The sequence below is a fragment of the Artibeus jamaicensis genome, unplaced genomic scaffold (genome assembly GCF_021234435.1).
Source record: "Artibeus jamaicensis isolate MK-2021 breed Jamaican fruit bat unplaced genomic scaffold, CSHL_Jam_final contig_447, whole genome shotgun sequence".
Lineage (NCBI taxonomy): Eukaryota > Metazoa > Chordata > Mammalia > Chiroptera > Phyllostomidae > Artibeus > Artibeus jamaicensis.
The window spans coordinates 1,692,061-1,714,403 of NW_026521834.1; the positions used below are offsets into that span (position 1 = coordinate 1,692,061).

The following is a 22,343-nucleotide window of genomic DNA, read 5'->3' on the forward strand; positions in this document are numbered from 1 at the left end:
TAGCCTTTACAATGTCCAATATTTATTGGTTAATGTTATTAAAATGTTTTCAAAAATATAAACTGTCCCTGGCTCACTGGAAAAGAGATAAATTAGTATAAGTGTGGGAGCTGAGGTTGCAGCAGCAGGCATGTAAGTCGCAAAACTTCCCTTCACTCTTCTCACCACCACCCCTTCATTTGCTGCTGAATCCATGGGTATTACCTCCACTTCCCCTCCTCCAATCTCCTTGGTTCCCCTTTCTGGCTTCCGAGATCACTGGGGCCTCGTCCTCCTGACCTCTCAGAGGGGCGCCTGGCACTGAGCAGCTGACTCCTACCTTCTCCCACGTTTTGCACAAAGGTGACACAACCTTCTCCTCCTCCTTCAATTGTTCCTTCTCTCTCCTCCAACCTCATTCTGTGGGCAACCCCAGGCCTGGCACCGGCCTCCCACATGTTCTAGATGAGCTCATCGATGCTCCCAGGCTGGCCTTGCACCTACCCAGGTCCCTGAGTCTGAGAAAAGCCCGTCTCTGCCTTGAGACCTCTCACACACCCCTTCTTGCCTGGCGCCTGGGTCTTCCAGGCCCCTTGGATCCTCCTCCCATGCATCTTCCTGAACCTCCACATTCAGGTCTGTACTGCATTTCCCCAAATTCCATCCTGATCGCTCTCTCAAACGCTTGCCCTCCTTCCCCAGGCCACTGCCCTATGCCACACCTTGTCATCATTGACCAGGTTTTTCTTTCTTTCTTTTTTTTTTTTTTTGGCATTCATTGGTTGATTCTTGTATGTGCCCTGACTGGGGATTGAACCCCCAGCCTTGACATACTGGGATGGCACTCTAACCAACGAGCTACTTAGCCAGGGCCCCTCACCAAGTTTCATACAGCAGCACCTTCTAACTAGTTTTCCCCTCCTCTTTCCTTTACCATGGCATGGTAGAGTGACATGAGCACCAGTGCCGGAATAAGAGTTTGGAATCCTGGTTCTGCCACTTGCTATTTGTGTGATCTCAGACAAGTTACTTAGTTTTTCTGAGTCTTAGCTTCTAACACAGCCTGAAGGGCCTCTCTGCATCAGTGCTGAGTCAGCGGGCGTACTTCATAGCCTCCGTGTTGGCAGGTGAGCTTCCTCTTTCCGCAAGACCAGGCTGCCTGGGCCAAGGCCTCCTGCTACTGCCCCGTGAGAAGCCACATGCTGCCGCTGAGGGTAGAGGGTTAGAGCCAGGGTCCAGAGTATCCTCTGAGTGTGGGATGGGGGAGGTGAGGGGTCCTTTTACTTATTCATCCAACTCTCATTTCCTAAGAGCCTCCTAGGAGCTGGGTGCCCTGCTGGGTGCTGGGAATGCAGAAATGAAAAAAATAAACAAGATCTCTGCCCTCCTGGGGCCTGTAGGGGGAAACAGAGAATTAAAGAATAAAAGCACCAATAAATAATTGCATACCATGCAGGTGCTGTGAAGGAGAAGGGGAGCAGAAGGGGAGTGTGTGCTAGAGGAGGCTTCACCCAGACTCGGGTGGGCAGAGGCGGCTGGAGAGCAGGTGACCTGGAGGACAAAGCCCTCGGGAGGTCCTGAAGCACCTAATGGGGATGAGCAGAGGGAGTGATGCTCAGAGCAGAGGGAACCACAGGGTAAAGGCCCCGAGAACCTTTTGGGGATGTCCAAGGGGTGCAGGGATGTGAGGAGTGCAGGGCAGCCAGGGGCTGTCAGAGGCCAGACTGACCAGAGGGCTGCAGTGTTTCATATCTTATTCTAAGTGCAAGTGCAAGGAGAAGCCTTCAAAGGCTTCTGTTTAGGGGGGGGTGGCATCCCATTTGTGTTTTTAGGAGGTCCCTCAGGCTGCCAGTGGAGATGGGTGGGAGAGAAGAGGGAGTGAAGGAAAACCAGCAGGAGGCTAGTGAGATGCTCAGCAGAGAGTAGTAGCAGAGGTGGCAGGTGCAGCCTCAGTGGTACCTGCGATGGGACTTGAGGGCAGTGAGGGAGAGGGAGTGTTCAGTGGCTCTCAGGCTTCTGGCTTAGGTCACTGGGGGGCTGGGATTGTTCTCAGAAATGGGAAAAATGGATTGGGCTGGGCTTTCTAGATGCCAGTTTTCTGTTTGTTTTAGTCCAGAAGAACCCTGACTGCTTGGCCTGAGCTCCTGCCTTGTCTCCTTCCGGTACCACCTCCTCTCTTCTTACCCCTCTTGGGTTCCAGTGCTGTCTGACCTCTATCCAGGCTGCTGGCTCCCAGGCCTACTTTTTCCGACCTTAACTTCACTCCCCTCTTCCATCCTGGAGAGACTTTTTTTTCAGGTCCCCTGGCCCACTTCCCAGGTCCTGGTGGCTGGAACTGTCTACCATTTTGCTCCGAGCACCTGCTCTTGCTTCTCTGCCTAGTTTCTCTCTTTCTGGAACAAAGGTATTGAGAAAAGTAGAGAAAAGAGGCAGATTTCTCTTTCTCAGAAGATCCCGGGGGCAGAGGCTGGGTCTCCCCCATCGGACTGGGCCTTCTCTGAAGGGAGTGGCTCCTTACGGGCAGGGCCTTTCCCCTGGCTCTGCTTCTCAGTACTTCCTGGCACCCCAGCCTGAGATGACGAGGAAGCCACCGTCCTAAACCAAGGGATTGGATCAGGGAGAGGCCCCTCATCTGGCCCAGCCCTTGAAACAGTCCTTCGAGGTGCCCTTCCCACCACCAAGGCCCTCTTGGGTTCTTTTTCTGTTACCTGGGCCTTCATTACTCAGCAGTGCATTTGGGAGAAAATTCACAGGAAACCCCATGCCTTGCCTACATTCCAAAAATTCTGTGACATCTCCATGGGCAACGTTCTCCAAAGTCGAAGCTTCTCAGAACCCAACCACAGGAGGTTTCGTGAAACGGCTCAGGCAGCAGAAGGGCCTAGCCGCTCAGCCCCAGGACAGGAAGGCAAAGGCAAGGCAGCAGGCAAATGGGATTCTCCCCTAGAGCTGGGGACTGACATATGCGTCGGGGGCACCAGGCACCGGGAAAGTTTGCTTCAACACCTCAAAGAAACTGAGGTGTGTATAAGTGCACACGCCTAAGACACAGGAGCATAGAGATCAGACAAAGGCCTAGTAATGTCAAAACCAAGAGATTCAGGGCATAGCTGAGACCAGAGCAGATAAAGCCCTGAGTCCAGAGTAGTTTTAAGGTCTCCAGAACCCATGCCCTTCATGGCAATTCCATGTCTGTGTGTGGCAGGAATAGCCAAGTTACAAGAACCCACAAGGGAGGGATTGGCAGATGTCTGGCCAGAGACAGGGAGAGAAAGAGAGAGAGAGAGAGATTTGGAGGGAGAGAATGGGGCTGGGGAGAGACTGGGGGAGGAGGACCCTGGAGAAAGTAGCAGCAGGGAAGAGAAGGGAAGGAGGAGAGGAGGAGAGGGGACCTACTGGTCAGGATCTCTGACCCCAGGTTTCCACAAAAGGCTGCTTCAGGATCACCACAGGCACTAGATGGATGGCTCTGGGATAGTCAGACTCTTTGTGGTGGGGGAGGGGGAACTGAAGGGGACGAAAGGGAGCTGCTTCTGAGGAGAGTCCTCCCGGGTCCTCTACCTCTTCTTGGCTCCCTTTCCCTTCGCCAAGTGACCTCGGAGCCTTCCCGAGTTAGCAGAGGATGGGGAAGGGACTGAAGGGGGAGGGGAGGAGCAGCGTCCAACCAAGAATTTCTCCTGGCTGGGCCACTCATACCTGAGAAAGATAAGAAAAAGACTATAGGAACAAGGGGGAACCTGGGCTTGGGGAGTCCCTCAGTCCGTACAGAAGGTGAGTCAGCCCTGGCCTCATAGTTCAGTTGGTTAGAACATCGTCCTGATCCACCAAGGTCGCTGGTGGATCCTGGTCAGGACACTTACAAGAAGCCAACCAATAAATGCATAAATAAGTGGAATAACAAATCAGTGTTTCTCTCTCTCTCCCTCCCTCTGTCTTTCAAATCAATTAAAAGTTTTTTTAAAGAAAGAAAGTGAATCAGTCACATGCAAATAAGACACGAACACAGTGCCTACGGAGGCCCCCGCAGTGATGGTGGGACTTGGGTCCAAGCGTCAGAGCCCTGGTCAGACCCTCCCACTCCCCTTCGGGGCTGCCACTGCCCTCCTGACCTCTTGGCTTCTCCCTGCCTTTGGCCCCTGGGCACTGCCAGCTGCCAGTCGAGAAACCAGTTCTGTTCCTGCCCTGGATAAGGATCTCTGGGCTGGGCTCTTCCCAGGCAGCAGCGAAAACCTGGCAGGCCGACAGCACCCCACCCCCAACCGGGGCTGCCAAGATTCCCCATTCCAGCCCCACTGAGGGGCCTTGCTCCTTTCTCACCATCTCTTCCAGGCACCGGCATCACCTTCCTCCTCCTGGGGCAACCCCTTCAGTCTCCCCTGCTTCGGGGAGAGCTTTGTGACTCTTAACAAGGAGGCACCCTACAGGAGCCCCTCCTCTGGCTCTAACTCTAGCCCCCAGCAAATGTCTAAGCCCCTTCTCTTCCAATGACACTGGGACCCCCAGAGTTCCTTGCCCAGCCCTGTTCCTACTGGAAGATAAGTACTCCTTAGAAGAGCCTTGTAGGAGGCGGGGTCTGTTCCTTGGCTTTCCCTCCGCCCCATCCCCCCATATCCACACCCACTCCCATTCATTTCCCATTGGTCTGCATGGCCTGAATCACTTCTGCCCTCTTCCCACCCTCCCCCCTGGGTCCCCACAGTGCTCTGACAGTTGCTCCCACAGCAGGGTCAGCCCCCTGCCCTGTCACTGGCACTGAAGCGGGTAGAGTGAGACAGAGTTGACCCCACTTAACCCCAGCCTATGGACTGCCCTGGAGCCATCATTCAATTTCACAGGACATTTCAGTCCTTTTCTCATCCCTTGGAGCTGCCGCATTCCTCCAACTAGAAGGGTTAGTTTAAAAGGTCATCTCCACCATTCTTCTGCTTCCTCATGTCTGCCTGACCTCTGCCCCTGCCCGGCACCCCGGAAACCTCGGACAATCCTTATTCCTGTCCCAGCCTGCCATAAGGTTGGCCAGACTCTCCCAACTTCCCCCAGGGACCCAATCACTTGCAGGGGCATGGAAGATCCAAAAGCAGAGAGGAGGGCAATTCTGGCAGCCATCGGGAAAGATCTTGGGGCTTCCAGAGGAGACTGGACTCAGGCCTCAGTTCCTACCTCCACCCCTTCAGCAGGTGTGACAGGCCAGGCTGGGATTTTAGCTGGTGACTCAAGCTGGAGCAGCTTGACAGCTTCCCAGTCCTAGGCAACAAGCCCTCCCTTCTGGCCACCTCCCCAGCCCCCCCCCCTTGTGGAATCGTAGAAGCTGGGAATTCTAGAACCAGGGAACAGGATCCCAGAAGGAAGGGCCTTGAGGGATCATGCCTTTCCTTTGTTCCAGAGGAAACTGAGGCCCAGAAAAGGGTGTGGCTCACCTGGGGGGCGGGTCACTCAGGCTGCAGAGGGAGGGAACTCACTGGTAACAGGAGGGGGCTGCTTGGGTTCAGTACAAGTGTCAGCTGGACCCCTTCGATCCTTTTTCTCAAGTGGGGGAAGCAGTCTTGTCAGTATGGAGAAAAACATTTGTCTTCCCATAGTCTATCTTCCATCTCTCAGTCTGGAGTGGGCCGAGCCTGTGCCACTCACTGGGCCTCTCTCCTCTTTCTGGACTACAGATTATGAGGCTAGAACAGGTGGAGGCACCTGGTTCAGGCTCACATGGGGGAGTAGGGGCTAAGGTTTCAGCAGGAGCCCTAAGGCAGGGGGATTCTGCACCCAGGCCAGGAGAGGGACACTGGAGGAAATTCTTTAGTGGCTTAACCCAGCTGCCCACCTGCCTCAGCCTTCACAGGTATGTACCTGAGTATGAGGAGAGCCAAGGCCAGGCCATTGCCCACTTGACCACACTGGGCATGGGTGCTATCACTGTTTAAGGGGTTCCTATAAAAGCAGGATCTGGACCTCGGGCTGCTCATGGCCGGATGGGCAGCATTTGCTTTCTTGACCAGCATTTACGAAGCACCAATCATGTGCCAACGTGGCAGTGGGCAGAGTTGATGCAGTCCGGACACAAGAGCTTCTATCCGTCCTTCCATCAAGTGTGAAAATGCCACCAGTCACTGAGCTCCTACTCTGTGCCAGGCATGTCCTTCCTGTACCTCTCCTCAGAGGCAGATGGGACTCTCCAGCGAGCTCTGTGGGCCAAGGTGTCAAGAAGGGCCCTCTCTAGCCATCACCAGTTTCTGCCATCCTCAGGCCGCTCAGCCTCAGCTCCAGCCCCTTTCCGCGCAGCTGGTATAGAGGCTTAATCTTTCAGTGAAACTTTCCTGTAATTGTCTTGTTACCACAGCTGGACTCAGAAATCAGCCAAGGAGCTGTAGAAACACAGAGGCAGAAAGGTGAGGTCATCCTGTCCGGCAGCTCGTCTCGGGGCAAGAACACATGCTGCAACCGAGCTGAGTCCCAGGGTTTAGCAGAGAAGGAGAGAATCCACCCCCCACAACCTTTCCATTGTCCCCATTCCTCCAGGGAAGTCCTTCCTGAAGGCTGACTTAAGTGCCTCCTGCTATAGCTTCAGCTTTTCAGGAGGATGGAGCCCAGAAGACAGGCTCCTTTCCTTAAGGGGCTTCAGGGACTAGGAAGGGGAGGAAGAGTGTGGGCACACCCAGGTGGGGCACTTTCTCCACCACGCATTCTCTCCTCTTCCCTCCTCTCTCTGCTGGGAGCCAGCAATGTTCCTGCCTTGCTCCTGCTCCCTCCTCCATCCCTTCTTGCCCCTACACCAGCAGGCCCTGGCCAAGACACAGTAGCCCCAGGCTGGGGGAAGGCGTTTATAGTCCTAGCCTCTGCTTCCTCACCACTCCGTTCTTCCAGTCCCCACCGATGGCCTCCACCCCGACACAGGAGGCTGTGGAGCTTGGGTTACTCAGGGCCTCCAGTTATTTTTAATGCCATCAGCTCAGAAGATAAATATACTTCCCCTTCCCCCCAGCTGTCCTGGACAAACCGCCCCCAACACCCACACACAGATTCCCTCCTTCTCCCACCATTCACCCAATAGCCTCAGATCTGACTTGCCTCTAATCCTTCGCCTCACATTCCCTCCTAGTGGGACCCCTCACACTGGACTCCCAGAAGTAAGACAGCTTGACCCCCAAATCCCATAGATGAGACCGAAGGTGCCCTGGTGTCCTGGCTCCACCTAGTGTCTTCTTGAGACAACACATTCAGCAAAGGACTGGCAGGAGTTTCCCCTCCGGTGCTGGCCCCAGGCTGGAGCAGGACTCTGAAAGCCCTGGGAAGCAAGCGCAGACCACAGCCACTCCTGAAGGCTGGTCTGCCTTCTTGGCCCCAGCTTTAGCCCTGGGGTCTCACTCTTACTTGACCAAGGGAGGGGCTGGTGGTCAAGAACCCACTGCCTCTTCTCTCCCTGATCCCACTCCACTTCTCTTTGACCCCACAAGGCAGGCAAGTTCTTCCTGAAATTAATTTCCAGGTCTCTTGCTTTGACCCAAAGAACCCTCTGGCAATTGCTCAGGGCAGGAAGTGTAGCTCTCCAGGGAGGTCAGAAGAGGGACCCTGGGGTCAAGATGGGTTGTTGTCCACTTCTAAATTGTTGGAGTCCCTGGGATTGAAGAAGCCACCAGGATCCACTAGGACAGCTCCTAAAACCAATCACCCTAAAGTGGTTAGCTGGTCTGTGCTCCAGTAACAGCATCTGCTCCTTCAGCTGGCAGCCTGCTCAGTAGAGAAACGAGCCTTGCAACCATCTCCTTGGAGCTGGCACTTGAGTGGGCCTCATCCCTTCCAACCACCAGGCCTGTTTCTGTTTCCTGATCCACGTAACGAAAGTCTGGGCCCTTTTACCCAAGAACCCTTGAGACACTTAAGGTGACTCACCTTCTGTGTTTGTTTTCTAATAGTACATGTCCTCTATCAGAAAAGAGCCATGTTACACACAGCGGTGTATCTCTCCGAGCCCTTTGCATCTCCCTCCTCCCCAGACAGAGCCAGTGTATTCGCCTTTACTTTTATCATTCTTTTGCCTTTCAAAAATATTTTTACTGCATATGTACATATCTCCAAATAACACATTGTTTTGCAGGGTGTTGAGTGTTTGAGAATTGGCATCTGCTGTGCACATTCATGCATATTTATGGCAGCTGTTTTCCTTTTCAACGCTACGTCTTTGAGCCTCATTTGATGCAGTTATACTAAATGAGCGCACCTCAGACCGTGAAAAATTTAAAAAACTGACAGTACCATGGTGATACAGAGCAATGGGAGCTCTTTATTCACTCGTTGTGAACACCCACCTTAAAACCATGTGGTGTTGTGTCCACAGGAGTGAAGGTCTCATTCTCTCCCAGCTGGAAGGGCCTGTGCATGTGCACCTGGAGCCCAGCAAGGGTGGCCCCTGTGTGGGGATGGCCCGGCGTGGGGAGTAACACGAAAGCGCCCCCCTCCCTGCATTCACTCATTTCACAAGCATACACTGTGTACCTGCTGAGGGCCAGGTGTTGGGAATTTGGACAGGAGAGACCCAGTCCTGCCTTGCTCTCACAGAGGTGAGCTTTCTGTGCTCTGGTGGGGAGGATACTATTTTTTGTAAAGATTTTGTTTATTTATTTTTAAAGAGGGTGTAAGGGAGGAAGAAATAGAGGGAGAGAAACATCAATGTGTGGTTGCCTCTCATGTGCCCTGAATGGGAATCGAACTGGCTACCCTTGGTTTGCAGGCTGGTGCTCAGTCCACTGAGCCACCCCAGCTGAGATGGGTACTATTGTCCCCATTTTACAGCTAAGGAAGCTGAAACTCAGAGAGGTGAAGTGTCTTTTGGGACTCAAACTCAGGCCTGCTCCCAGTGCCAGTGCTCTTACCCTTGCCACACTGCTTCCAGGGGCCTGGGCCATCCACGGGCACACTGCGGTACGCCAGTGCCCTCCCTGGGTGGGGTGCGCAGAGCCAAACCCAGAGGTGTGGTCAGACCAGCATGCAACAGGACAGTCAGCAAACACCTACCTGGTGGGAGCTCAGTGTGGTCGGGGCAGCAAGGGTCTATGGGAAACAGACTTCACCTTCAGCTTCCTCCCTGGTAGCCCAGCCCCTGCCAGCCTTCAGTTCTTTTCCATCTACTGCTCCCAAAAACTGGGTTGGGGTGGAGGTAGGATAGAAAGACTTGATTTTAACCAGGAAGAACTGGCACATCCTGGAACTGATCCAAGCTAAATATTCTCACATCTCTTCCCTCCTCTTGACCTCTAGGTTCAGGTCTCATCACCATGAGCCTTGATGGTGGCGACTGCCTGGCCATCCTGCCTGGCTCCCCCACCTCACCACAGTCCTCCACAGTGATCTTCCTAGGCTCGGCCCAGGTCCAAAGACAGGCAGTGGAGGGAAGTGCTCTGCTTTTCACCCCCCCCCCCACTTCTGGCCCCCTGTGAGAGACTCCCACTGCAGGAGGGAGGAAGAAGCATAGGTGAATGTCATTTACCTAGCACTATGGTCAGACTCCTTCAGAGGCAGCCTCCCTTGTGGGCAGTGATGCCTGAAGCTTGCTGCCACACGGGGGCTCCTTTTGTGGAGAAGCCTTGGCCCACAGAACCTCACCTCGCTCCATGTGGCCCCCTCTTTCTTGGCCATCTTTCTTCAGGCCATGTTTCCTTTGCTTAGTGAGGCCCAGAGGGCAGATGAGCAAGTCCTCTGCCCTAAAAGACAGCTGCCTAAGAGCAGGGCACCAGTGGGTCTTTCAGGCAGACCCCCACCCAACCTTGAGGAGTAGGTTCCTATGGAAGTCCTCACCCAGTTGCTATGGTGGGCCTCAGCCTTCCCCTCTGAGCAGAGGAGGGGGAAGCACACATCCTCTGTCGGGGCTGGCCACTCCGCACCCCCCCCCGCTTTCTCTCCTGTAGCCTGGGTAGGCTGGGGCAGAAGGAAGGCCTTCAGGGTGGTTCTGGCAACTTTCTTTAGGCTGTGTGGCATCACAGGCTATTATTTTTAGTTTCAGAGCCTCGCTGCAATCCTGAGACAGGTAGATTCCGAAAGTCTTCACACATCATCCTAAGTTCCCTTACCATCTGGTTATGTTCCTCTGAGATCAATTCCAACCCATAAAGGTCCCTCTTAAAATACAGTGTCCAGAACAATCGTCCAGGTGCAAAGGGCAAAGAGACTGTCGCCACCCCTGATGTGGACATCTTCCACCAGTGAGTCACATATTCTTTCTATTTTTTTAGGCAGCCACTTTAGTGTCGGCTCATAAAATGCTCGTGGTCTGCTAAACCCACCAGGTTTTCTTCACTAAAAATGCTCTATTCTTTATTTTTTCTTTTTATGTTGTTATTATGTATTTTTAGATGTTATTTATTTATTTTTAGAGAGAAGGGAAGGGAGGAAGAAAGAGAGGGAGAGAAACATTGATGTGCAGGAGAAATATCCATTGGTTGCCTCTTGCACACCCCCAACTGGGGACCTGGCCCACAACCCAGGCATGTGCCCTGACTGGGAATTGAACTGGCAACCTTTCAGTTCACAGGCTGGCACTCAGTTCACTGAGCCACACCATCCAGGGCTATGTTGTGATTTTTAATATTATTTTTTAATTGATTTTTATTTAAAAAAATATTTAGAGAGAGGGGAGGGAGGGAGGATGGGAGGGGGAGAAACATCAGTGTGTGAGAGATACATCAACTGGTTGCCTCTTGCATGACCCCAACTGGGGACCTGGCCCGCAACCCAGACATGTGCCCTGACTGGGAATCAGACTAGTGACTTTTCAGTTCATAGGCCAATGTTCAATCCACCAAGTCACACCAGCCAGGACTTATTTATTGATTTTTAGAGAGAGGAAGGGAGAGAGAGACAGGGTGGGGGAGGAGTGGGAAACATCCGTCTGTTGCTCCACTTATTCATGCATTCATTGGTTGATTCTTGTATGTACCCTGACCTGGGATCGAACCTGCAGCCTTGGCATATGGGACAACACTCTAACCAACTGAGTTCTCCAGACAGGCCCTGTCCTATGCTGTTAACTTTTTTAAATCCTAAAGCAGAATTACATTGGTCCCTATTGAATGTCATCTCATTTATTTTTTCTATTCTGTCAAAATCTAACTCTTAGTTGTTGTATAGCCTGTCAATTTGGTAAATACAGCTTCTATGTTTTCGTTCAAGTCTTTAATAAAAGCTAATAACAGTCAGGACCAAGGACAGAACCCTCCTCAGCTGATTCATGGGTAACCTCTGGGGACAGCTCCTGAGCTTTTTATCCACCATTGCAGTATCACATGGCCCAGACGTCCTGGGCTCAGAAACACAAGAACTGCAGCTAAAGACCTCACAAAAATCTCAGTAATCCGATGCAAGCCCTGGGGGAGGAGAGGAAGATACTCGGCCCACTGTGTGCCTGGTGAGTGCCTGCTGGCCCCCATGTTGGGCCTCTCATTTTTCTGATTCTCGTTGTTGCAAATACTGGGTATCTGCTTAGAATCTGCTGAGCACTGATGTAGCTCTACCAGGCTGTGTTTGCTAAGACTCACCTTCTCCTGCCTTAGGGAAATCAACACAATACTCTTCTCCAGAGTTTTAGATCATCTCTGCTCCCTGGGACCCCCAAAACTCAATGAGAGTGGCCCATGGGAGGAGAGTTTGCTCCAGCCTAATGTTATTGTACAAAGACTTCCCCAAACCTGGCCTTCACCGATACTCAAATCAAACATATGGGGATGGGTAAGTATTAACCTCCTTTACCAAATGTCTCCCCTTTGCATAACAGTGAGGGGTCCAGGAAAGGAATTCGCCTCCCAATGCCACCCCACCTCTCCAGGGGACCTCCCTAAGAATTCCAGGGGATCCCAAGTATTCAGCTTCTCTCTCCTCATAGGGAGGAAGTGAAAGAGGAGGGAGAGGACTCAGTCAGCTCTCCTGGACACAGTTCTTGATGATCCCCCAGCCCACACTAAACGGCAGAATTTGTGCAGTAAAATGAGGATGGAGAAGCTTCAGCCTCCTAGTCTACACTAACCCCACGTCACTCCCTCCGCTTCAAACCCATGGGCCCTCTGGCCTCCATTCCACATATTGGCAGTGAATTCTAAATCCTAGCTGGCCTAGGGATGAGGGCACATGGGTACGAATGGCCTCCTGGCATTGACCTTGCTGTAGCCCCCACCCAGAAAACTTTCTCCTTCCTCTGTGCTCCCCCAGCTCTCTACAAGTACCTTGGGAGCTAAGTGGGGCAATAATCTTATTATGTCTACTTCCATCACTAAACTGTGAGCTCCTCCAGGGCTGGGAATTAATGCTGACACCTAGTAGTTGCTCATTAACACACGTAGAGCTGAATTGAATTTACGTGAGCAGAAATTCATTCCCTAGACCTCCTTGGTTGTATCATCCCCGACTCTTCCCCTCTGACCCTGCTCCTCCTTTACTCTGCATGCCCCAAATCCTACTCATTCACTGCCCAGCTCACAGACCCACCCTCCTGCACCATCTACCAAGGCCTTCCCAACTACTCCCACCCTCAGTGGGCTCTCTGCTTCCTGAAATGTAGGGCCATCAAAGGGATGTTTGGAGGATTCAGGCAGATAATGTAAGTAAAATCATGTTAGAGCACGATTTGGCACATCACAGAGGCTCGATAAATTTGGGCTATTTGTGATAAAGGAAATAGCTGCTTCTTTCTGCTTCCTCTTCTTGGGCCGGTTTGTAAGCCACCAGGGGGCAGCCCTGACACCATGGCCGGGGTGTAGAGCCCTTCTCTGAGAACCGGGAGAGGTCTTAGACTAAGACAGGGTCTTCCACATATCCAGAGGTCTTCCACACACCCTCAGGACATGTGGAAGAGCAGTAGGAAGGATGGAGGTGAGAAATAGGCAGAGCACACTTTCTCCCGGTTTTCCCATTTCCTGACGGGTCCTGAAGCAACACGGTGTGTGTGAGTGTTCAGTCTCCCAATACGGCGCATCTGTTCTTTTTTCCCAGGCAGTTTCTCTTCCTCTCTCTGCAATGCTCCCTTCTTCCAGTATTTCAGGCAGGTATTTTCTATTTACAAAAACACCTGGCCACATCTATCTACCCTTTCAGCAGTCCCGTGAGATTTCCATCATCGCTCCCATTTTATGAAGAAATTGTGTCTTAGGGGAATTCAGTCAGTAATACCTTTCTTGGGTGTGCTGAGTAACAGGCTGGAATCCTCTTCTGGCCTGAATCCCCTGGCGCGTCCCAGCTCTGTGGATAATCTGCTTTCATCAGGGGTCAAGACCCTTCCTCGCCGCTTTCTCCCTCAAAAAGTCACCACAGTCTGATCAGATTCTCCAGGCATGGCTTTTCCTTTCGTTCGTTCCACACTCTATCCAGGTCCCTAGGTCGCAGGGAGAGAGGATGCAGCTGTTCCTCTAAACTCTAAGGGGTTAAGGCCTAGGTCCCGCCTCCCCGCCCGCTCCCCCCTCCCGACCCCCGCCCCCCCACTGGCGGGAGTATGAATAGGCTCGCTCCCACTCTCAACTCAGTCGCTCTGGCTGCTCTCCCTTCCGTCCAGTCATTGTCCCAATCTGGTTTCCTTTTCCCTTTCATCCTAAAAGCTTTGAGAGCCCCTGGATTCTCCTCGTTCTCCGTGTCTCTCCATCTTCGGTGGGTCAGACAAGCAGGATGGAGGGCTGCCTGGGGGAGGAATCTTTTCAGATGTGGGAGCTCAACCGACGCCTGGAGGCCTATCTGGCCCGGGTCAAAGCGCTAGAGGAGCGTTACGAGCTGCTCAGCACGGAGCTTGATGGTCTCCGGGCACAGTCTGGGGATACCTCCTGGAGGGTCCGTGCCGACGACGAGCTGGCAGCTCTGAGGGCCCTAGTCGACCAGCGCTGGCGGGAGAAGCATGCAGCGGAGGTGGCGCGCGATAGCCTGGAGGAAGAGGTGGAAAGCGTGGCGGGCCGGTGCCAGCAGCAGCGGCTGGCCCGCGAGCGGATGGAGGATGAGGTGGCCCGTAGCCGGCGTGCGGTCGAGGCGGAGAAGTGCGCCCAGGCTTGGCTGAGCACTCGGGTGGCGGAGCTGGAGCGCGAGCTAGAAGCCCTGCGCGCGGCGCACGAGGAGGAGCGCGCAGGCCTGATCCTGCCGGCAGCTGGGCCCCCAGGCCGCCCCAACCCAACCCGCGGGCCCCCGGGGCCGGGCCCTGAGGTTGAGGAGCTCGCACGTCGGCTGGGCGAGGCGTGGCGCGGGGCAGTGAGCGGCTACCAGGAGCGTGTGGCGCGCATGGAAACGGCGCTGGGCCAGGCCCGCCAGCGGTTGGGTAGTGTGGTGCAGGCCGCCCGTAAGGGGCGCTTGGAACTGCAGCAGCTCCACACTGAGCGCAGCGGCCTCCAAGATCGCAGGGCAGCCCTGGTGCAGAGGTTGGAGGGCTGCTGGCAGGAACGACTGAGGGCCACTGAGAAATTCCAGGTGAGGAGGTGGAGGGCCTAGGCGAGACCAGGCTTTGAGAAGGCCCTACCGGGTTCAGGGACCTTCTGGGGAATGGAGTGGAAGTGGGGGGTGAGATGGCTGCTCATTCAGGGACCACTTCTTAGAAAACCCTTAGCTGGTGCCAGAGGCCCTAGACTTTCACAACTTGCTCGGTCAGAGCTCTCTCAAATCACACTGCCTGGAAGGGCAGACAAGCCCAAGACACATATACATTTTCCCACTTTGATGGCCACTGGGCCTCTCCCCAGGCTCTGATGTCACTGGCAAGATAGCTGCCCAGGATTTTCCCTCTCACCACTGCTGGACTCATGGTCCTGCTACTCAGAATCTCCAGAGTTCCTACTGCCCTCATCTCCCTGGCAGGTGGGGCTGAGGGGCCCCCAGTGAGGGCCCATCCGTTCTCGCCCTATGTCATGGCTTCTCAACTTGCCGAGCACATTCCACAAGCCTGGGACAGCTGCTCCCCTTCACACCGCACAGATGTGACCAGCAACTGAGAAAACAGACCCCTGCCTGGGCCAGACAGAGCTCTCACTATGGCCATCTCCCCCACCCTTCTCTCAGAAGACAGATTCCAGAACATGTAGGAAGTGGAGGGGGTGGGAGCCTGGCGTGAGGAGCAAAAGACAGTGATTGAGACTAGGGCAGTTTGGCTTCCAGCCCTGCAGGCTTTAGGCGTCTTGATTAATCGTTTTTCCTTCTGCTTCCACTTTTTTTCCCTTTCCTCCACTGTGTAACCTGTCTCCTCCCCTCCCTCCCGTCCCCCTTCCTGTGGAATCTGAATTCTGAGCAGCATGTGCAGTCATTTAATCAGCATCCTCAGAGGAGGAGCCTTGTGGGAGAAGGCTGAGAGGGGCCCTGTTTTCCTGGAGGCTCTAGAGGGGGTTCTCTGGGCAGAGAGTGGGGCAAGGAGATAGGAATCTGCTCCACAGAGAAGTCAGGAGCAGAAGGTGCTGCTACAGCAGCCAGGGGGACGCAGGTTAGTCAGCAGGCAAGACTCTGCCCTTTACTGACTGCCTCTGGCTTGCTCTGCAGCTGGCTGTGGAGGCCCTGGAGCAAGAGAAACAGGACCTACAGACTCAGATTGCCCAGGTTCTGGAAGGTCAGCAGCAGCTGTCTCGACTCAAGATGTCCCTCAGCCTGGAAGTAGCCACATACAGGTACAGGTTCACCCTGACCCACCTGGGCACACAGATGCACACACATAGACTAGGGCAGAGGCTCCTCAGCTGAAGACATCAGAGCCATGGGTGCAGCACTGCCACCACTAGGTTCTGTGACTCTAGGCTGATTCCTTTCACACCAGGATGTTTCCCACCTGAGCCCGCTTAATCTCCTATGGGTTCAGGACCAGAGAAGTATCCTGTGCCCAGGAAATCACCCTAGGAGAAGTGATATTGCTGAGTGGGACAGCCTGAGGAGAGAGGCTGGACACGTGTGGGCATCTGCATCCAGACCCTTACTCCAAGGGTTGAAAAGCCCTTTCTCTGTGTGTATGTGCTCACACCAAAGGAGTAACGTCCCTGGGCAACCTCAGAAAGGAGGAACTGCAGGTGTGGGTAGCTGACACTGGCTTACAATGACAAGTCCCCTTGTCTGGAAGATGGAGATGTCCAAGGCACCTTCCATCCTGAATGTCATGGGGCCTGACTACTCTCAAGCCCTAATCCCTTGGCCCTACCCATCCCTTCTACAAGCCACATTTCCTGTTAGCTCAGGAAAGGCTGAGTCTGAGGAGGTGCTGCTTCTCTGCTGTGTGGATTTGGGCAAACTCACAGCCTTTTCCATGAAACCGACCTGCTTAGTTGAGGCTCCAGTGATTTTGTCTGAGGGAGGGGCTTTGCTACCATGAAGAGCTTCATATAGCAAGCCCACTGTGTGGGCCAAGGCAAGTCAAGCTATGAGGACACTGCCCCAAAATCCATAAACAAAGGCAGCTGCCCTGGTACAGGTTCTTGAGGGGAGGGAAAACAGGGCCCAGAAAGGAAGGTCAGTGAGGACCCACGGATGAGGAAGGAAACAGTTACATGAGCTCAGAGGGCAGAATGCTACATGGGGAAGGATGGAGATGAGACTGCAGACAGTGCTAACCAGGCACAGAGATCATAAGGAAGAGCTGAGAGCTGATGTTCAGCATAACCTATTGAATTGATTGGTTCCCCTCCTCCTGGTGGTCCCTTCCCCCCCCCCCCCCCCGGGCATCAATGCAGGGGCATAAACACAAAGACCTCCATTGCTCTTGAAAGGCTTGGGGTCCAGAGTACTTGGAAATCCCAAGATGAAAACCTTGACCCTAATCAAACCACCAAGGGGAAGGATCTGAGCAGGCTTAACCTTTGGGTTTTTGATGCATAAAAAGGGTTTGGAGAGAGGGAGCTGAATTCTTTTGAGATTTTTTTTTTTCTGTGACTAGCTCCTGGGGCCCTGGGGGAAGAGGAGGGAGCCTATCCCCTGGGAACGGCCTGAGAATTCCCACTTCCCCTGGAAAGCCTGCTCCTCAGACCCTTCGTATTGTGGTGTGGACAAAGGCAGAAATTAGCATGAGAATGAGCCCCACACACAGAGGATGAGGTCACTGGCCTGTGGTGGGAGGAGGAGACTAGTCTAAGCAATATGTGAGTGTGTGTGCACTGTGTTCACTGTGTGGGAATCTGCTTGTGTGTCTGTAAGCTCATCTGTGTGTCTCAAATATGTGTGTGATGCTGTGTAACCATGTGTGTAATATCTGGGTATGTGATTATGTGATTTCATGTGCACAGCCAAGTATAACCCCACCTGTGGCATTTGTATGATAGTGGTAAAAATGAAGATTCCAGCAATGCCAGGGTTTTTTCTGGCTGGCTTGCTACAGGCCTATGGACAGAGGGCTGACCCAGTTTTTTTCTCCCTCATGCCCAGGACCCTCCTAGAGGCTGAGAACTCCCGGCTGCAGGTACCTGGCTGTGGTTCTAAGTCTTCCTTCAGCATCCAGGGTAAGAGTTGGGACCATGTTCCCCCTCCCCAAAACTCTATCCTTCTTTGCTTTTCATACCCCAGAGCAACTCCTTTCCCGAGAGGCAATAGTCTAAGTCTTGATTCCTTGGCCCCGAAGAGCCCTGACAAGGTCCATGGACACTCTTGCCAGGAATGGTAACTGCTGTGGCCCCACCTCCCCTCCCAGTATATTCTGACACCATTTCTTCTCTTCTGCCTTTCCAGACCCCAAGCTGGAGCTGCATTTTCCTGGGACTCCAGAGGGCCGGTGTCTAGGACCTTTGCTCTCTGTCCTGAATCCTACTCCCCTTTCCTCACCCTTACCTAATACCCTTGAGACACCTGTTCCAGCCTTACTGAAGAGCCAGGAATTCCTCCAAGCCCATACCCTCACCTTAGCCAGTACCCCCATTCCGCCCACACCTCAGGCTCCCTGCTCTGCTACAGATGGAGAGATCAGAGCCCAGGATGTCCCTCTCTCTGTGCTCCAGCCACAGGTTGGTAGGCAACAAGTTCCACAGGTTATACAGCCTAAAGCTAATATAGCTATCACTGCCAGCATCCTTCCAGGACCAGAGGAATCTGGGGAAAAGCAGCAAGAGACCAGTGCAGGCCAGTCTCCCAAGGATCATGCCTCCTTGGCTCCACCCCTTGCCCCTGACCACCCCAGGTTAGAGGCCAAAGATGGAGAACCCAGTGAGACTAGAGTATCCAGCAGATTCCAGGAGGAAGGTGAAGGGCAAATGTGGGAGCTGGAAGAGAAAGAAATAGCCAGAGAAGTGAAAGTGTTAAGCAGCTTGCAGCAGCAAACACAGCAAGAAGAAGGGGATCTGGACATGAGGGAAATCCAGGACTCCCAGGGTCCTTTGGAAAAACAAACTCTGAAGTCTCTGGAAGAGGAGATTCAAGAGCCACTAATGTTTCTGGAAAAACACAGCCATGAGACACTGGGATCTCTAAAGAAGGAGAATCAAGAGCTATTGAAGTCTTTAGAAGAAAAGGACACAGAGGTAGTGAGAACTCTAGAAAAAGAGACTGTAGAACTACTTAAGCCTACAGGAAAAGAGGATCCACAGCCACTGCAGTCTTTAGAAAAGGAGAATCAAGAACTAATGAGATCTTCTGAAGGTAATCTGGAGACATTTTTATATTCAGGGGAGGAAAATCAAGAACTAGTGAGGTCTCTAGAAAGGGAGAACCTTGAGTCCTTGAGAGCTCTAGAAAAACAGATTCAAGAGCCATTGAGGTCTCTGGAAGAAGAGGACCCTAAAACACTGAGACCTCCTGAAAAAGAAAATCTTGCCTCTCTGAAGTCTCTAGAAGAAGAAAATCAAGAGACCTGGAAACCTCTAGAAAAAGAGAATCAGGAACAAAGGAAGTCTCCAGAACAAGAGGACCAAGAGACAATGAGGCCTCTAGAAAAAGAGACTCAACAGCTACTGAAGTCTCTAGGAGAAGAAGACCAAATGACATTGAGACCTCTGGAAACGGTGAAACTAGAGCCACTGAAGTCTCTTGGAAAAGACCAGGGGATATTTAGACCTCTTGAAGAAGAGAATCAAGAATTACTAATATCCCTAAAAAGAGAGAGTGTAGAAGCAGTAAGATGTTTAGAAACAGAGAATCTAGAACCACTAAAGTCTGCAGGAGAAGACCTGGGAATATTAAAGTCTACAGAAACTCAAGAGCCATTGTGGTCTCTGGAAGAAAAGAATCGAGAAACAATAAAACCCCTAGAAAAGGAAATTCAAGAACCACTGGGGTCTGTGGAAGAAAATCAAGAGTCATCAAAGCCCCTAGAAAAGGAGAGTCAAGAATCACTGAGGTCTCTGGGAAATCTGAGAACTTCAGAAGAGGTAGACAAGGAAAGTCAAAGGTTCCTGCAAGAGGAAGAGAGCCTGGAGAAGGGAGAGAGGCAAGAGTCACTGAGGTCTCTGGAAGAGGAGGGACAGGAGCTGCTACTGTCTACAGATCAGCAGAGGTGGGAAAATATGGTGGTGGGAGACCAAAAACTAGATCAGGAAATGCCTTCTGGAAGGGCTGGAGTGGACAATGAGGATGAGGCAGAGCTGGCCCTGAGGGAATGGGATGGCTTCTCTGGAAAGGAGGAATCAGCAGAGGAGGGAGAACTGCAGGTCCCAAGCCCTGCGACAGGGGGGGCCTGGAACACAGGTAAGGGGCACTCAGGGAGCCCTGAGCCCCAAGAGCAGAGGGTTTTAGTTGAGGGTGCCAGTGGGGAAGGAGGTGCTGAGGGCCTTCTGGACCCTGAAGGGCAACTAGAGCACAGGGGGGCCCCAGGCCTCCAAGCTCCCTGGGGAATGTCAGAGGTGATAGAGCCAGTGTTGGAAAGTGAGGATAATGTCCCAGGGGGTGGCCAAGCCCCCCCAGAGGTCACCTTGAGGTTGGAGACAGCTAGGGGTGAGTTCACCTCTGGATCTGAGCACGGACTGGAGCAGGAGGTAGTAGAGTTGGAGGACTCAGGCCACTTGGCCAGAGAGGAAGTGATGGAGCCGCTCCTGGGGGAAGAAGGTTTAGAGGTAAAGAGGGAGCAGGACTTTGAAGGGTCTGGAAAGGACCTACAGGGGGCAGCTGCTCTGGAGCCAGAGCTTCCCATACTGCTCAGGAAGAGCAGAGACCCTCTGGAGTCTCATGGGGCAGGAAAGGAATTGGAGCCTGAGGCCCCCTGGGGAGCAAAGGAGGTGTTCCCTGCTGAGACCTTGCCCTGTGATGAAAGTGACACCCCTCAGTCCAGGCCCCTGTGGTCAGAGGAAGCTGACAAAGATGTGGAACCAGTGCTGGGGCCCTCCAGCTCAAGGCCCACTGAGTCCTGTTTACTCACCCCAATCCCTGAAGATGCCCCTGGGCCCTCGCCCCTAGCTGAGGGGAGCCAGGAGGCTAGCTGGAGGCTAGAGGGCAGCACCCTGGAAAAAGTGGAGGGTGAGAAGGAGGAGTTAAGGCCTGGGGGGCTCCCTGAGGGCCTCCAGGATGATGGGGAGGAGAGCAGAGATGAGAGTGAGGCTGATGAGCTTGGGGAGACCCTTCCCGACTCCACTCCTCTGGCCGTCTACCTCAGGTCCCCTGCCTCACCCAAGTGGGACCTAGGTGAAGAGCAGAGGCCCTGTCCTCAAGGGGAGACCAGAAAAGAAGGCTGGGATTCTGCTGTTCTGACCTCTGAGGGCCATGGTGCTCACCCAGAGGAGGAAGAAGAGGAGGAAGGGGGAGAAGAGGATGAGGAATGTGGCCAGGACTCTGACCTGTCAGAATTTGAGGACGTGGGAACTGAGGGTTCTATCCCTCCTGGGGTGGCCAGGGAACTGATGGAACCTCTGGGGCAGGCGTCCCAGCTGCTACTTGAGCCTGCGGCCTGGGGTCAGGATGGGGAGTCTGATGGGTTTGCAGATGAGGAAGAGAGTGGGGAGGAGGGAGAAGAAGAAGAGGAGGGGAAAGGGCCAGGGGTGGGACAGTGGGGGCCAGGGCCCTCTGTTGGCAGCGTCCCTGCCCTGAGTGGCCCTCGGAGTGGGAACCTCCTGGGATCAGGGGCTGCGAATGTCAGCATCCCCCGGGATGATGGCTTGAGGGGAGCAGCGGCTAATCTCCCCGTGACTGTCCTAGAGACTGAGTCCCAGGACAGCACCGAGCCCTCTGACTCAGAGGAAGAGTCTGCTGCTCCTTTGGAGATGGAAGACCAAGTTTCTGGCCCTCCAGGGACCCTCAGTGGGACAGAGTACACCCCTGGTGTCAATGGTCAGGGCCCCAGCTTGAAGAAGGAGCTGGAGCATGTGAATGGGGGGTTGGTGAAGCAGTCAGAGCAGTCTGACAGGGTGGGGCAAGGGAAACCAGAGGCCCCTGAGGAGGACCGAGGGAGCCCTTTGGAGGAGGAGGGGGGTGCCCTGAAGACCACTTGGGCTGGGGCTCCTCTTCACCTGGGCCCTGGCCAGCTCCTGAAGTTCAGTCAGAGGGAAGGAGATGGAGATTCTTGGTCCTCAGGGGAGGATTAGAGACAGCATTCCTCCTGCACTTCAGACGTGGGGACATGTCCCCAAGCCCCCACCTTGCTCAGGACCAGCTCTTTAACGTAAGTGGTTTCTGCCCCAGAGGCCTGGCTGGGTGAGGTAAAACGGGGTGTGGAAAAGGGACCTATTCTTAAAATGGAGGCTCCAGGAATAAAAATCAGCCCCTCAGACCCTGCAAAAGGGCCAGGATGTCTGCACTATCCCGTGAGGTTTAAGCCACCTGAAGCCCTATAGGACTAGGCACCTTATCCTTGCATCCCTCCCCCCCCCCATTTCTGCAGCTAGAGAAAGCTGGGCTCCGGTGGCTCCTCCAAGGAAAGGGGTAGCTGTGGTGGTCTTTGTGCTGGGGTTCACCACCCTGCCCCTCCTCACTCTGCCCTCATAGGAGGTCTGGCCAGTGAGAGGACACTTCCGTGTCCTGACTCCACATACTCCTGCCCTATGGGGCTCTGTCTGACTCCTTTTTGCCTAAATAAAATAAAGCAATGCCTCCACCTACAAAGTCTGGACTCCTTCCCAATTCAGGGGGTCCTCAGGGGAGAACTGGGAGATGCTGGTGTTGGGGATGGGCTGCCTCCTGAGGAGCAGATGCCCTGGTAGGCCTCTTGCGAGAGCTGAAGCAGACATACCTGGGCTGCAGGCAGCAGTTCTGGGGCCCCCGGGAGGGCTCAGGGTGCCAACCCAGGTGACCTCAGTGCCTGAGCACGTAGGCCATCATCATCTCTGCCACAGAGCTGATTAAAGGGAGTGGGACTTCCTCCACCCCCACTCTGGCCTGTCCTTCGCTGGCCCCTCTGTGCCGCCAGCATAATAAGCCCCTTTGCCCCCAAACCCAAACAGTTGTCTGGCCTGTGATGTCTGCATGGGCTGGCCGGGTCAGAGTGGGGCGGGGCTAGAGGGAGGCTTGCTCTGCCTTGGTCTGGTTGTGTGGCCTCAGGTCAG

At 53.7% G+C, this 22,343-nt stretch overlaps 1 protein-coding gene across 1 annotated transcript; it reads left to right on the plus strand.

The window, feature by feature from the left end:
* Positions 1 to 13,486: 13,486 nt before the first annotated feature.
* On the plus strand, positions 13,487 to 21,895 carry NES (nestin). Its single transcript, XM_037132667.2, has 4 exons — positions 13,487 to 14,394; positions 15,451 to 15,575; positions 17,314 to 17,387; positions 17,614 to 21,895. Exons 1-4 carry the CDS (start codon positions 13,612 to 13,614, stop codon positions 21,384 to 21,386), a joined length of 4,755 nt encoding a protein of 1,584 aa, XP_036988562.2. The 5' UTR covers positions 13,487 to 13,611; the 3' UTR covers positions 21,387 to 21,895.
* The last annotated feature ends 448 nt before the right edge of the window (positions 21,896 to 22,343 follow it).